At 47.9% G+C, this 16,610-nt stretch overlaps 1 protein-coding gene across 1 annotated transcript in view; it reads right to left on the reverse strand.

The window, feature by feature from the left end:
• Positions 1-1,713: 1,713 nt before the first annotated feature.
• The window catches only part of L3MBTL2 (L3MBTL histone methyl-lysine binding protein 2), a 34,014-nt gene continuing 19,117 nt past the window's right edge, over positions 1,714-16,610 (reverse strand). Inside the window, exons 13-18 of the mRNA XM_069968936.1 lie at positions 16,186-16,268; positions 15,483-15,717; positions 12,828-12,893; positions 7,553-7,636; positions 4,155-4,220; positions 1,714-2,227 (exon numbers count right to left, since the gene is read on the reverse strand). Of these exons, the coding sequence (XP_069825037.1) occupies positions 2,109-2,227; positions 4,155-4,220; positions 7,553-7,636; positions 12,828-12,893; positions 15,483-15,717; positions 16,186-16,268 (653 nt within the window). The 3' untranslated portion in view covers positions 1,714-2,108. The remainder of the gene's footprint in view (positions 2,228-4,154; positions 4,221-7,552; positions 7,637-12,827; positions 12,894-15,482; positions 15,718-16,185; positions 16,269-16,610) is intronic.

Here is a 16,610-nt window from a genome sequence, read left to right on the forward strand (position 1 = left end):
TTTTACACTGAGTAGCAGCAGTGAGGGGTGAAGCAGACCCTCTGCTGCCATCAATGGCTGTGTTGGGAACTGCAGGGTCCCGACACAACTACATATTGCTAGAGCTGCTGCATACATACTCTTATGCATAATAGCATTATACTTGGGGAAGCTGTCTGCTACTCTACTGCTGCAACTCGATGTAAAAATATATATATGTTGCAGTGAAATGAAAGAATCAGGGATTTGATCAAATCCAGGGAAATTATTAAATGACCGCGCCGTTCCATAATTTCCCTAGGGATTATATCAGATCACTGACCCCTTTCAAGGAAATGAATCATTTCCCCCTCCGACATAGAATTTGCTTACCGTATCGCGTCTCTGCTCCCCCCAGCCTGTCCGCTCTGCTTCCCATCCGCCTCTATGCTCACCGTTCCGCTCATTTCCCCTGCTACATGCCTCCTGCTCCCCCAGCCCGTCCGCTCTGCTCCCTGTCCGCCCCAACGCCATATGCCTGCCTGGAGGAGTGCCGCTCTGCTCCTCATCCGTCTCTGGTCCTGTCTGCCCCGCCCAGCAACATGCCTCCTGCTCCCCCAGCCCATCCGCTCTGCTCCCTGTCCACCCCAACGCCATATGCCTGCCTGGAGGAGTGCCGCTCTCCCCCTCATCCGTCTCTGGTCCTTTCTGCCCCGCCCAGCAACATGCCTCCTGCTCCCCCAGCCCGTCTGCTCTGCTCCCTGTCCGCCCCAATGCCATATGCCTACCGGGAGGTGTAATGCTCTGGTCCCCCGTCCGCCCCGCCGCTATATGCCTGCGGGGAGGTGTGCCGCTCTGCTCCCCGTCCATCCCGCCGCCATATGTCTGCCGGGAGGTGTGCCGCTCTGCCCCCAGTCCGCCCCGCCGCCATATGCCTGCTGGGAGCTTCCGTCCACCCCGCCACCATATGTCTGCCTGGAGGTGTGCCGCTCTCCTCCTCCGTCCGCCACCAAACATAGAGCCGGGTGACTCCTCAATTGTCCATTCCATAATTTCCCTGAAAGGGATCAGGTATTTGATCAAATCCCTAGGGAAATGATGGAACTTAATCAAAACCCTGGATTCTATCATTTCACTGCAACATATACATTTTCTTTAATAAAACTATCGTATAAAGTCATAAAACTTTATTAAAGAAATGTAAAAAAAATTCCACTGAAAAACCTCTTAAGTTATAAAAAAAAATAAAAAACACATGCACTCCATCTTGATATTTCAGTTTTATACTTGCAATGACGCCACCTGTTATTTTGATTCTCTTTCTGGATGTCCACCCATTGGCCAAGGTCAGCGAGAAACTAGAAACTAGTGTACTGGTACTTACTGAGTCATTGCTTGTGTACAAAAATCACTGATTGTGTACAAAAGGATCACAGAGCAGCAGAACTGAGCATGTGTGACCTCCAAATCTGACGCATGAGGTGGACATCTTCTCTGATCTGACTGGGAAATTATTACAGACAGAAAAAGTAACATATATATGAGGGACAGCCAATTTAAAGGAGTACTCCAATGGAATTTTTTTTCTTTCAAATAAATTGGAAATGAATTGGTGTATTCTTTCAAATCTGACACTGTGCTCTCTGCTGCCACCTCTGTCCATGTCAGGAACTGTCCAGAGCAGGAGAGGTTTTCTATAGGGATTTTCTACTGCTCTGGACAGTTCCTGACATGGACAGAGGTGGCAGCAGAGTACTGTGTCAGACTGGAAAGAATACACCACTTCTTGCAGGACATAAAGGGGCTGATAAGTACTGGAATACTGGAGATTTTTAAATAGAAGTAAATTACTAATCTTTACAACTTTCTGACACCAGTTGATCTGAAAAATAAAAAAAACTGCTGGAGTACCCCTTTAAAGCGTACTAAAAAAAACTTTTCACGCGTCAGATGTTATAAAGACAGCACTTCCCCGCTGTCAAACATTTCCGTCCAGACAGCCCAATAGATGTATAATGGAGTTGCATGCTTCTCCAGGCGTGTTCTCCTGATCAGTGTGGGTCCCAGAGCAATTAAAACTTTTGACATGTCCCAGTAGCAAGTCAAAAAGTTATTTTTTTACGACTGTGTCCACTTGCGCATTATTCTAATCAGATAAAACCATAGCTGTCACTTTCACACTGCTCGATCTTCACGATTGCCCCCCCAAAGCTCGCCTCTTCAATCAAAATTGGATCGGTGGGTTCCTTTTTCACTTGTACAGATGTTACTATGAAGTCAAAGAAAAAGTTTTTATCCAATATACCCGTTACCTCTCAAGTTCTAAAATGATATACAAAAATGGACCTCATGATACTTGGGCTATATAATGTGGCAATGCAGAAATTCCAAGAAAAAAACCTTTGGTCCCCCAATCTCTATGTTATGTGCAGCCACCGCTCCCAGGTGGAGAATAAAGAGAGAGGTAGCTCTACACGTGCGCGTCTCTGTCCATTCACTTCTATAGCTGTTGCAGAAACTGTAGATTTTGCGCTTACTGTTGTCTGTATAACTCCCATAGAAATGATCAGAGGGATGCATTCATGCACAGCTACCTCTATTTATTCCATGGCTAGAGGAGAGATCTGGCGGCCACCTTCCCAAGAACGATGAGATGCAGTTGAAGAAAAACATGTCTGCTTTCTTACAGGTTTCACAGTTCTCAGTTTTGTGTGTGGTTTTACAGCTTGGTTTCACTGGAGTTAAAGAAGCTAAATTGCAATACCACACACAACCTGAGAACGGGGTAGTGCTGTTTTTTTTTTTTTTTTTTTTTTTAAATAGCTGTGTCATCTATGTGGTTAAAAGAGTTCACCAATTTAAAGTGACTCTGTACCCACAATCTGTCCTCCCCAAACCGCTTGTACATTCGGATAGCTGCTTTTAATCCAAGATCCATTCACCATTCGGCAGGTGATGCAGTTATTGTCCTAAAAAACAACTTTTAAACTTGCAGCGCTGTGTCAAACTGGCGTGGCCTAGAGTGTCTGTGCCCTAGGCTTGCACCACCCCTCCTCCCCACCCTCCTCATCATTAGGAATGGTCCGGGCAGAATTTCTTCTATTCCTCACTTGTCTAAAAACTGCACAGGTGTCTTAATGATCCAACTCATGTGCAATGCTCACACAGGTGAGGAATAGAAGAATACCTGCCTGGAGCATTCCTAATGATGAGGAGGGTGGGGAGGAGGAATGGAGAGGCAGTGCCAGCCTAATGCACAGACACTCTAGGCCACGCCAATTTTACACAGGGCTGCAAGTTTAAAAGGTTTTTTTTTAGGACAATAACTGCACCTGCTGAACGGACCCCAGGACAGATCTTGGGTTAAAAGCAGCTATCTGAAGGTACAAGAGGTTTAGGGGGGTCAGATTGTGGGTACAGAGTCGCTTTAACAAAAAAATTAAAGGAGAAACCTGGTCATTTTCAAAAATGGGCAGCCGGCAGGGGGGAATGTAATAACCAGTCCTTACTTACCTCTCCCCGAGACCGGCCCCAGGACACCCCCACCAGAAGGCAGTTTCCCACGAGTTGTGATGATGTCACGACTTTGGGGAAAATGCCTGCCCTGGCTGATGAACTGTGAGCTCAGCCAATCAGTGACTGGTGCGGTGTCCGACCCCAGTCACTGACTGGCTGAGCCGCAAGTCCATCAGCCGAGATGTGACATAGGATCAGAATAAATCCCGGAGTCTGGCAGGGGTCCCAGGGCGGCAAACTAGCGCTGAACTGGCACAGGGAGAGGTGAATTATGATAGATTGTTATGGTCCTCCCCTGCCTTTTAAAAAATTTGTGTGAGCCCTGGCCTTTAAACTGTACTGTACTCGAAAAGCCAAGTCCAGCACCTGCACTATGGTCTGTCCGATCCGCCTGTTTATTGATGATGTGACCTGATGATGCTCTGAACCCAATGCAATCTCAGAGATCCCAGAGCATCTTCAGAGGGCCAAAAGAGTATATCATCAGTGAAGGTAAATAGAGGCAATGGGGTCGATCAGAGTGATGGCATTGGAGTGGACAATCTGAGTATAGTACTATTTTTTTATAGCCTGAACAGGCAGCAGTTCGTTTTTAGTGAAAATCCGTTTAAACTTAATATTAATAATTATAATAATAATAATAAAAAATTATTGTTACCAGCAAAAATACCATTACTTACTTTGCTTATAACCTGATATATCCATCTCATTCGCTTTCTTGTAAGATTTTCTTACGTATTTTCTTTCTGCAATAGAAAAAGTATTTAAAGAAAAGAAAAAAAACATTTTATCCCAAATAAACTGTACCCAATAATAAGAAGGTTATTGATGGATGGTCAGCACTCTATGTACAGTATAGCTGCAGTATGAGATAGAAGCAGGAGAAGAGTCTCCATATATCACAGCTGCCCCCATAACCAGTGGGGTGCGGGATGTGTACAATTCACCTACTTCAGGCTTTGGATACCATGGGGGAACATACTAATAAAAAAACTTTCTAAAGAGATGTAGATTTGCGTCATGATTTACGCCTGCGAGCAGGCGTAAATCATGATAAATGAGGTGCGGGAGGAGGCCACGCCTCCTTCCCGCCTCATTATGCCCCCCCCCAAGCTCTGCCAGCCCACCCATCGGGCGAGCGGGGCGTATGGGAGGCGTACGCCAGGAAGAAGGGGAGAATCTGCACCTTCTCTGTGGCATACGCTTTGTAAATCCCCCCCATGAAGTTTAGTGTTATGGTCAGACATATTAGCTACAATTCTAGTCTATTATATTATTTTAAAAAAACAAAGACAATATGGCAAAAAATAAAACAAAAACACTTCTGGTTAAGGACATTTTCATGAAAGACTTATAAGGTGTTGTGTTATAAAGCAAAGTTGGTAGAAATCAGATGTTTACCATATACAGTGGTAAGAGCTCACAGTTTTTTAAAATTTTAACTTGGTTTAAGAGCATTGCTTTGGTTTAAGAGCTCCCTGTACTGGGTGGGAGGGGGAGTGGGGGAGGGGCATGGTCTGCATAGCGGGGTCTACAGCACCGTACTCTGACCCAGGAAGTCTCCCTCACCTTCCGAATCATAGCAGATCCACTTCAGGCTGGGGCTTACATCAGGGGACAGGACTGTGGAGGTAATCTCTCCATAGCTGTAACCCCTCTCTCCCCGGACAGAGAGTGCTGCATGTATGTGCCCACATCTGCCCTGCTCATTCCTTCATGCTCCCTGCAGTCTCTGTCAGCCCTTGTGCTTCCCATCCTCTCCATTACTGTACAGTAACTTATAATATCACAGATTCTTCTGTTTCTGAATGTTTGTTTCATTAGTTTTACATGTTATTCAGAATAATAAATTATTATTTTTGGGGTGTGAAACCAATTGTCTGCATTTCTATGATTTCTTATGTGAAAATTTGGTTTAAGAGTGGATTTAGATTACAAACGCGGTCCCGGAACGAATTATACTCGTAATCCAAGGCACCACTGTATATACAAATGTGCTGTTTTTATTAAAGTAACTTACTGCACTGTACTGTTTTTCTCTCCCATGGATTTGATCACTTTCTGGTTTCCTCTATGAACTGTGACCCTGCTTTTGCCATTCAGCAGTACACACACTTTCCCACAACCCCCTTTGATTGCAGGCTTAGTGGAGACCAACTGCCAGTACTACCTGGGCATTGCAATGGAACTGAGCATGCCTGACCCATAGTGGGTCGTAGCCAAGAGCAGCAGAATTTTAAAATCGCAGGCACAAGGTGGATTAGTAAATCTATATCCATATAATATATAAAAGAGTACTGTTTTTTTAAATAGCATAACCCGTTTTAGTATTTCCCCTCAGCATACTGAGTTTTTCCAGTACACATTTTTTCCAGAAATGTAAAAATAAAATTAACCCAATTTAACAAGTAAAATGTTGCCAGTTGTACCTCTCTAATGACTCCAAACTTACTACTACCATTTCTCTGAAATGGTCACATTATAGAACATTGTGACAAGGGAGTCCATCAGTGTATCATGCGGCCCGTAGTTTGGCTCCACATGCATGACAGTGGGAGATGTCACATGTCCTCTTTAAAACTATGATATACTTTGCAGCAATTCGGTTTATGATAACAGATATAAGATACTATTTAAACAGGGTATTCACATGCATAGTCAGGCAGCTATGAAAAAAAATCATAATCATCTGCTCTGATCAGCTGCTGCTGACACCCTGAGGCAGGGCCGGCAACAGGTTTTTGTGGGCCCTTGGGCGACAGAGACTCAACGGGCCCCTCATTTACACACTATGCACAATAACGTGAGACACCACTAACATGTACGAACATACATTATCGACATAGACACTGACACACAGCAGTTACAGCTCAGTCTTCTCCCTCTTCCACTTTTTTGGGTGCTCTCCACATTGTAAGGTTGAGGACCTTTAGGTCATGTGATCAGGTCCTTATCCCTTTTCTCTCTCTGTGCAGGTCCTGCTCCCTCTCCTGTGTCTTCTGATGTTCAGTTCTCACCCTACACTACAGTGAGTAGGCTGAACATCAGAAAACTAGGCCCCTCTCCCTCTCTGGGCCCCAAGAGATGCTGTGGGCCCCGGCACTTGCCCAGGTAAGCCTTGTGCTGACGCCAGCCCTGCCCTGCCCTTTCTGGCTCTTGTGACACGCTGTCTCTGCATCACTATCTGAGGCAGGTCAGGTGATTGCCTAAATGGGTAGTTCCTTCAGGAAACAGTTTTGCAGAAACCAGGAAGCAGCAGTGATTGTTCAGGGATCAGAAGTTGCCAGGCAGTGGATCAGGGAAGGTGAGTATGCTTTTTTTTCCCTCTCTCCATAGAGCCCTGACTCTAACTTTTAACTACAGAATGTGATGTCTTACACTCCAACCTTTAATGTCGGCTTTTTAAAAATGTCCATAAGCTGTAATTCTCATTTATTCTGATCCCAGCTGCAATGCACTTGTCTCTACTACAGGCGGATTTCCGTCATTTTAGTTAAACTTGATGTCTATTATTTCTGGCTTACCCCATCAGACGGGTCATATGGCAGGCACAATGAAATGAAACTGTAGTATTAAAGTGGTACTCCGGTGAAAATATTTTTCTTTCAAATAAACCGATTTCAGAAAGTTAAATAGATTTGTAATTAACTTCTATTTAAAAATCTCCAGTCTTCCAGTACTTATCAGCTGCTATATGTCCTGCAGGAAGTGGTATAATCTTTCCAGTCTGACACAGTGCTCTCTGCTGCCACCTCTGTCCATGTCAGGAACTGTCCAGAGCAGAAGCAAAGCCCTATAGAAAACCTCTCTTGCTCTGGACAGTTCCTGTCTCAGAAAGAGATGTCAGCAGAGAGTACTGTGTCAGACTGAAAAGAAAACACCACTTCCTGCAGGACATACAGCAGCTGATAAGTACTGGAAGACTTGAGATTTTTAAATAGAAGTAAATTACAAATCTATATAACTTTCTGAAACCAGTTGATTTGATAAAAAAAAAAAAAAAAAAAAAAAAGATTTTCGCAGGAGTAACCCTTTAATTCTACTTTTCTTTTCTTTAAAAATCATTCAATAATCTTACTTGTAACTTCCATAGGAGGACGAGAAGAAAGAGAAATATCCTCATGGTTCACAGCTCCCATCTTCTTATTACCTCTCCTTTTTCCTAGAGTAGAGGGAAAGTAGTGACGGTGATGGATGCACCGAGAACACAAAGATGGCCGCTTTATTCATCAGCTCCACCCTATACACATTTTTGCTTTGATATCATAAGACACTTCTATCCGATAGAAACCAGTCAGGTGGTAGAAAAAAGGGTCATACTGTTTACTTCATGTTTTATACCATATAACTGGTTACCTCCAGAATCATCTGCGGCCAGTGACAGATTATAATGTGGGCGGCTCGGGCGGCCGCCCGGGGCCCCAAGTTTCCTGGAGGGCCCATGGCCATCAGAACTGCCTACATCTAATCTCAGTGCAGCTAATATCACTCGGGGGCTCACCGAACAATCCTCCGGTGGGCCCCCAAGTGATGTGCAGCTGGAGAGCCAATGAACGCACTAGAAACCGCACTTCCCAAACGTTTCAGGCACAGACATCATGTTACAAGCGCTGCCTGCAGCGGAAGTCCCGGCAACCTGTCAGGAGCTGATAGGTGGCAGGGGCCTCCGGCACAGACACTGCCTGCCTTTGACGGAAGAGAGAACAGGGGAGACCTGCAGCAATAGGGGAACATGTGGGAAGGTTTTTTTTAATCCACTACTGAGGGGGGGTTACTGAAGGATGATGAGGGTGATGCTGGAGGATGAGGGAGGTGATGCTGGAGGATGAGGGAGGTGATGCTGGAGGATGAGGGAGGTGATGCTGGAGGATGAGGGAGGTGATGCTGGAGGATGAGGGAGGTGATGCTGGAGGATGAGGGAAGTAATGCTGGAGGATGAGGGAAGTAATGCTGGAGGATGAGGGGAGTAATGCTGGTGAATGAGGGAGGTGATGCTGGAGGATGATTGAGGTGATGCTGGAGGATGAGAGAGGTGATGCTGGAGGATGAGGGAGGTGATGCTGGAGGATGATTGAGGTGATGCTGGAGGATGAGAGAGGTGATGCTGGAGGATGAGGGGGGTGATGCTGGAGGATGAGGGGGTGATGCTGGAGGATGAGGGGGGTGATGCTGGAGGATGAGGGAGGTGATGCTGGAGGATGAGGGGGGTGATGCTGGAGGATGAGGGGGGTGATGCTGGAGGATGAGGGGGGTGATGCTGGAGGATGAGGGAGGTGATGCTGGAGGATGAGGGGGGTGATGCTGGAGGATGAGGGGGGTGATGCTGGAGGATGAGGGAGGTGATGCTGGAGGATGAGGGAGGTGATGCTGGAGGATGAGGGAGGTGATGCTGGAGGATGAGGGAGGTGATGCTGGAGGATGAGGGGGGTGATGCTGGAGGATGAGGGGGGTGATGCTGGAGGATGAGGGGGGTGATGCTGGAGGATGAGGGAGGTGATGCTGGAGGATGAGGGGGGTCATGCTGGAGGATGAGGGGGTCATGCTGGAGGATGAGGGGGTCATGCTGGAGGATGAGGGGGGTCATGCTGGAGGATGAGGGAGGTGATGCTGGAGGATGAGGGGGGTGATGCTGGAGGATGATGGGGGTGATGCTGGAGGATGAGGGAGGTGATGCTGGTGAATGAGGGAGGTGGTGCTGGAGGATGAGGCGGGTGATGCTGGAGGATGAGGGAGGTGATGCTGGAGGATGAGGGGGGTGATGCTGGAGGATGATGGGGGTGATGCTGGTGAATGAGGGAGGTGATGCTGGAGGATGATGGGGGTGATGCTGGAGGATGAGGGGGGTGATGCTGGAGGATGAGGGGGGTGATGCTGGAGGATGAGGGAGGTGATGCTGGAGGATGAGGGAGGTGATGCTGGAGGATGATGGGGGTGATGCTGGAGGATAAGGGAGGTGATGCTGGAGGATGAGGGCGGTGATGCTGGAGGATGAGGGAGGTGATGCTGGAGGATGAGGGAGGTGATGCTGGAGGATGAGGGGGTAATGCTGGAGGATGATGGGGGTGATGCTGGAGGATGAGGGAGGTGATGCTGGAGGATGAGGGAGGTGATGCTGGAGGATGAGGGGGTGATGCTGGAGGATGATGGGGGTGATGCTGGAGGATGAGGGAGGTGATGCTGGAGGATGAGGGGGGTGATGCTGGAGGATGAGGGAGGTGATGCTGGAGGATGAGGGAGGTGATGCTGGAGGATGAGGGAGTGATGTTGGAAGATGAGGGGAGTAATGCTGGAGGATGAGGGAAGTAATGCTGGAGGATGAGGGGAGTAATGCTGGAGGATGAGGGGAGTAATGCTGGTGAATGAGGGAGGTGATGCTGGAGGATGAGAGGTGATGCTGGAGGATGAGGGAGGTGATGCTGGAGGATGAGGGGGTGATGCTGGAGGATGAGGGGGGTGATGCTGGAGGATGAGGGGGGTGATGCTGGAGGATGAGGGGGGTGATGCTGGAGGATGAGGGGGGTGATGCTGGAGGATGAGGGAGGTGATGCTGGAGGATGAGGGGGGTGATGCTGGAGGATGAGGGGAGTAATGCTGGAGGATGAGGGGGTGATGCTGGTGAATGAGGGAGGTGATGCTGGAGGATGATGCGGGTGATGCTGGAGGATGAGGGAGATGATGCTGGAGGATGAGGGAGGTGATGCTGGTGAATGAGGGAGGTGATGCTGGTGAATGAGGGAGGTGATGCTGGAGGATGATGGGGGTGATGCTGGAGGATGAGGGGGGTGATGCTGGAGGATGAGGGAGGTGATGCTGGAGGATGAGGGGGGTGATGCTGGAGGATGAGGGAGGTGATGCTGGAGGATGAGGGAGGTGATGCTGGAGGATGAGGGGGGTGATGCTGGAGGATGAGGGAGGTGATGCTGGAGGATGAGGGGGGTGATGCTGGAGGATGAGGGAGGTGATGCTGGAGGATGAGGGAGGTGATGCTGGAGGATGAGGGGGTGATGCTGGAGGATGATGGGGGTGATGCTGGAGGATGAGGGAGGTGATGCTGGAGGATGAGGGAGGTGATGCTGGTGAATGAGGGAGGTGATGCTGGAGGATGATGGGGGTGATGCTGGAGGATGAGGGAGGTGATGCTGGAGGATGAGGGAGGTGATGCTGGAGGATGAGGGAGGTGATGCTGGAGGATGATGGGGGTGATGCTGGAGGATGAGGGAGGTGATGCTGGAGGATGAGGGGGGTGATGCTGGAGGATGATGGGGGTGATGCTGGAGGATGAGGGAGGTGATGCTGGAGGATGAGGGCGGTGATGCTGGAGGATGAGGGAGGTGATGCTGGAGGATGATGGGGGTGATGCTGGAGGATGAGGGGGGTGATGCTGGAGGATGAGGGAGGTGATGCTGGAGGATGAGGGAGGTGATGCTGGAGGATGAGGGAGGTGATGCTGGAGGATGATGGGGGTGATGCTGGAGGATGAGGGAGGTGATGCTGGAGGATGAGGGAGGTGATGCTGGAGGATGAGGGGGTGATGCTGGAAGATGAGGGGGGTGATGCTGGAGGATGATGGGGGTGATGCTGGAGGATGATGGGGGTGATGCTGGAGGATGAGGGAGGTGATGCTGGAGGATGAGGGGGGTGATGCTGGAGGATGATGGGGTGATGCTGGAGGATGAGGGAGGTGATGCTGGAGGATGATGGGGGTGATGCTGGAGGATGAGGGGGGTGATGCTGGAGGATGAGGGGGTGATGCTGGAGGGGGGTGATGCTGGAGGATGAGGGGGTGATGCTGGAGGATGATGGGGGGTGATGCTGGAGGATGAGGGAGGTGATGCTGGAGGATGATGGGGGTGATGCTGGAGGATGAGGGAGGTGATGCTGGAGGATGATGGGGGTGATGCTGGAGGATGATGGGGGTGATGCTGGAGGATGATGGGGGTGATGCTGTAGGATGATGGGGGTGATGCTGGAGGATGATGGGGGTGATGCTGGAGGATGAGGGGGGTGATGCTGGAGGATGAGGGGGGTGATGCTGGAGGATGAGGGAGGTGATGCTGGAGGATGAGGGGGTGATGCTGGTGAATGAGGGAGGTGATGCTGGAGGATGATGGGGGTGATGCTGGAGGATGAGGGGGGTGATGCTGGAGGATGATGGGGGTGATGCTGGAGGATGATGGGGGTGATGCTGGAGGATGAGGGAGGTGATGCTGGAGGATGAGGGGGGTGATGCTGGAGGATGATGGGGTGATGCTGGAGGATGAGGGAGGTGATGCTGGAGGATGATGGGGGTGATGCTGGAGGATGAGGGGGGTGATGCTGGAGGATGAGGGGGTGATGCTGGAGGGGGGTGATGCTGGAGGATGAGGGGGTGATGCTGGAGGATGATGGGGGTGATGCTGGAGGATGAGGGAGGTGATGCTGGAGGATGATGGGGGTGATGCTGGAGGATGAGGGAGGTGATGCTGGAGGATGATGGGGGTGATGCTGGAGGATGATGGGGGTGATGCTGGAGGATGATGGGGGTGATGCTGTAGGATGATGGGGGTGATGCTGGAGGATGATGGGGGTGATGCTGGAGGATGAGGGGGGTGATGCTGGAGGATGAGGGGGGTGATGCTGGAGGATGAGGGAGGTGATGCTGGAGGATGAGGGGGTGATGCTGGTGAATGAGGGAGGTGATGCTGGAGGATGATGGGGGTGATGCTGGAGGATGAGGGGGGTGATGCTGGAGGATGAGGGAGGTGATGCTGGAGGATGAGGGAGGTGATGCTGGAGGATGAGGGGGTGATGCTGGAGGATGATGGGGGTGATGCTGGAGGATGAGGGAGGTGATGCTGGAGGATGAGGGGGGTGATGCTGGAGGATGAGGGGGGTGATGCTGGAGGATGAGGGAGGTGATGCTGGAGGATGAGGGGGGTGATGCTGGAGGATGAGGGGGTGATGCTGGAGGATGAGGGAAGCCACTTAACAGGGGACCATCTCTTTAAGGGGAACTACACAGGGGGCCATCTACTATATAGGGGATGCACAGAAGGCACACTGATGCAAGCAAGCTCGTCGCTCTAGAATTCCGCGTCAGTGGGGGAGGGGGGGCAGGTTGGGTAGACAGCCCAGGGTACATTTAATCCACCACTGTCTGCAGCATCCTTGGTCCTCTAAGGAACTTTCACATGCAATCAAGGGAAGGGAGTCCACACCTAAAGTATCTTCTCATAACTCATAGGCTCATAGGAACAATTGTACCATTTACATGTGTTTGGGGCCCTAAAGGCATACTCCAGCAAATAAAAAATAATATATATATATTATGTATATATATATAAAAGCACTCAAGATAGGAAATAAATACTTACGTCTTTTTCCAAATGTCTTCTTTTTTTTCTTGATTTTTTTAGGTTTTATTACCTCTTCTGGCGGCTCTGAAAACAGAACAAAACAACATAGCATTATATGAAACACATATGCACACTCAGCATGGCATATACTCTGAAAAGAGTAAGAGGAAAGGCATATGTACCTGAAAGCAAAATGACTGGCCATGTTGGCCCAAGCTTTTTCCTGACATCTACCACTGGAGAAAGTCAGTTGGTCCTATTCACATTAAAGTGTCACTGTCGTGTTTTTTTTTAAACTATAAATTAAATTATGAATTAATTATAAGCCTTTTTCTAATATATTTCCTTTTCTTATTTTCATGTTAATACCCTGTAATTCATGGCTATACATTTTCTCCACCAGGGGGCGTTTTTTCCTATTTTAGCCTCCACTGGTTGAAATCTAAAATTCCTGACAGTCTGATTTAGAAAAAATAGTCAGATTCCTGACAGTCTCTCCCCCCCTGTCATTTGATTGACAGCCTACAGGAGCGCTCTCTCCAATGCTGTGCAGCCTTGCTCATTGCTTACAGACAGCACAGACAGACAGGCAGGGCTGTACAGCAGGCTGACATGACACTGGATGGGGAGGCTGTGAAGAATGCTGTATATACGTGCTGTCTGCTTAGAGACAGCATGGGCAGGTAGGGGAGATGTGTATAGCTTTATTCAGGGAAGACTGGGGGAGGAAGGATTCAGGGACGTTGGTTTCAGATTTCAGAAGAGCTGGAGAGCCGTTCTCTTCTATAGAAAATCACTTAGGGCCCTATTCCACCGGACGATTATCGTTCAGATTATCGTTAAATCGTTCGAATCTAAACGATAATCGTTCGGTTGAAATGCAGTAACGATTAACGACCGAACGAGAAATCGTTGATCGCTTTATAAGACCTGGACCTATTTTTATCGTTGCTCGTTCGCAAAACGTTCGCAAATCGTTCGCATTGAATAAGACATCGTTCGGTCGTTCGCAATAGATACGAACGCAATAGCGAAGAAATACGGAAGAAGAAACGATCGCAATTACGATCATAAGTAACGATTATCGTTCCATGGAAATGAGTGAACGTTTTCAGGTCTTTCGCAATAGCGGTCGTTTAAGATCGTTAATCGTTAACGATTATGCTAACGATAATCGTCCGGTGGAATAGGGCCCTTAGGGCCCTATTCCACCGGACGATTATCGTTCAGATTATCGTTAAATCGTTCAAATCTTAACGATAATCGTTCGGTTGAAATGCAGTTAACGATTAACGACCGAACGAGAAATCGTTGATCGCTTGATAAGACCTGGACCTATTTTTATCGTTGCTCGTTCGCAAATCGTTTGCATTGAATAAGACATCGTTCGGTCGTTCGCAATAGATACGAACGCAATAGCGAATAAATAGCTAAGAAAAACGATCGCAATTACGCTCATAAGTTACGATTATCGTTCCATGGAAATGAGTGAACATTTTCAGGTCTTTCGCAATAGCGGTCGTTTGAGATCGTTAATCGTTAACGATTATGCAAACGATAATCGTCCGGTGGAATAGGGCCCTTACACACACAGAGAATGTGCTGAAAGCTAATTGGCTAAGGAGCTGTATAGGGGTGTGGACTGGAGGCTGGCTGGCTGTGCTCACTCCCAAGACTCCTCCTCAGCATCAGCTGACAGGTGATGTAATCAGAGGACTGACACGCCCCCTCCAGAAAGACCAAATGCAGATAGGTGAGCAGCACAAACAGGGCTATATCTCCACTTAGGAACATCGGAATGGCACCAATGGGGTGTACACTCTACAGGAGACAGGCTGTTAGCTGAGAGAGTTTGATTTTTTATGTTATAATGACAGTGACACTTTAAAGGCTGTATCTAGGATTACAAAAACATGGCCGCTTTCTTCCACAAACAGCACTACTCTTGTCCTAGATCTGGGTGTGAGTTTTGCAGTCCACCAACGTTAAAGGTAATCTGTCACTAGGTGTATGCTGCCTTAAATGAGGGCAGCATAAACTAGTGACAGCAACACTGAACAGATCGGTGTATTACTTACATCATTCTGTTCAGCCGTTCTCCTAATATGCAGGAGAATAGGATTCTTGCAACACCCCTCCCACCGCTAATGAGTGACAGTTGACTGCCTATACACAGCATGGACAGATCAGCAGCTAGTGGGCAGAGGTTTCTGCTGCTCATAAATATCCAGGAGTACTGAGCTCATGCACATAATGGAGAGGACTACTTATTGTCCATGTTATTCAGGAGGATATCTCTGCATCAGCTGCACAGAACAATGTAAGTGATACATCATTCTGTTCAGCTTCTCTGTCACTAGTTTATGCTTCCCTGAGATAGGACAACAGAAACCTACTGATAGAGTCTCCGCACACAACCTGAGGACAGAGGTGGCAGTTTTTTTTTCTTATCCTGGATAACCCCTTTAAATGGTCATCCCATCCTGCTGGGATCAGCAGGTGTGGCTTAATTTAGTGTAATGTGTAAGGCAAATGTTCCAGAATATGCGTTAATTTCCATTTTCCTGTTCCTTAACCATGACATAACAGGATGTAATGCACAATTCCACATATGGTGTCATTTATGAGGTTGGCAAGATAATAGTCTGTAACAACAATGGTAACTATACGTACCATCTGCTACCGGTGGCTGGAGCTGGTATCCAGTTAACTCACACCATCCAACTGGATAGATGTCTGGAGATTCACAGTCTGCCCACTGGTCGTAGTCATCATCCCAACCATCAAAGTGAATGCGGAGGAGTCTTTGCACAACTCGTACCACAGTAGCCACACAGATGAGACGGGGCTCCATCAGATCCACCGCTTCTAGCTTCATACCAAATTTAAAGCCATGGTTAGGGACCTCCTACAAACAAGAACAACATATTTAGTCTTGCACTTTCTGGTTTCTTTATGGTCACATTCTCAGACTTTGACATTTAACATTTATAGAATATGATGAGCAAATAGCAATACAATAAGTAGTCCTCCCCATTATGTGCATGAGCCCAGTAGTCCTGGATATTCATGAAAAGCAGAAAGCTCCACCCACCAGCTGCTGATTGGCAGTTTTCTATCCATGCTGTGTATAGTCAGTCAACTGTCAATCAGCAGCTGGAGGGCGGAGGGAGGGGTGTGGCAAGAATTCTATTCTCCTGCATATTAGGAGAACAGCTGAACAAAATGATGTACGTGATACATCAGCATTTCTGTCTAGTTTATGCTGTCCTCATTTAAGGTGGCATAAACCTAGTGACAGACTCCCTTTAAATAAAAAAATTACCATAACCTAATCTTACTCCAGATACTTGAACACGTTACACAAGCTACTTACAGTGTTAAATAACAGCGCTGGAGCCGGCTTGGATTTTGTTTTCTCCAGGTAGCTTTCCCAAGAAAATTCCTCTATTGTGCACCCTATTTAGGACAAACGAGGCAACACTTGTATCACATAGAAATAGAGTCGAGTGGTATATCCAGTTATATGTTTCAGGCAATACAGGCACAGTAAGTTCTCTACAGTTTACGGTTCTGCAAAGAATAGAGGCTACAAATCCTAAAACACTGATCACATGATAATATTTCCACTTTAAAGTGTTTCTGGCACTAAAAACTTTTAAAATGTCACACAGATATGTAAAAAGTTTTGATTGGTCTGGGTCCGAGTGTCAAAACCCTGACCCATCATATGATAGAGTCGGAATAGTGCATCTCCCTCCCTGGTTCTCTGTCTCTGGGTGGGTTTAGACTACAGAATCC

The sequence above is a fragment of the Dendropsophus ebraccatus genome, chromosome 4 (assembly GCF_027789765.1).
Source record: "Dendropsophus ebraccatus isolate aDenEbr1 chromosome 4, aDenEbr1.pat, whole genome shotgun sequence".
NCBI lineage: Eukaryota > Metazoa > Chordata > Amphibia > Anura > Hylidae > Dendropsophus > Dendropsophus ebraccatus.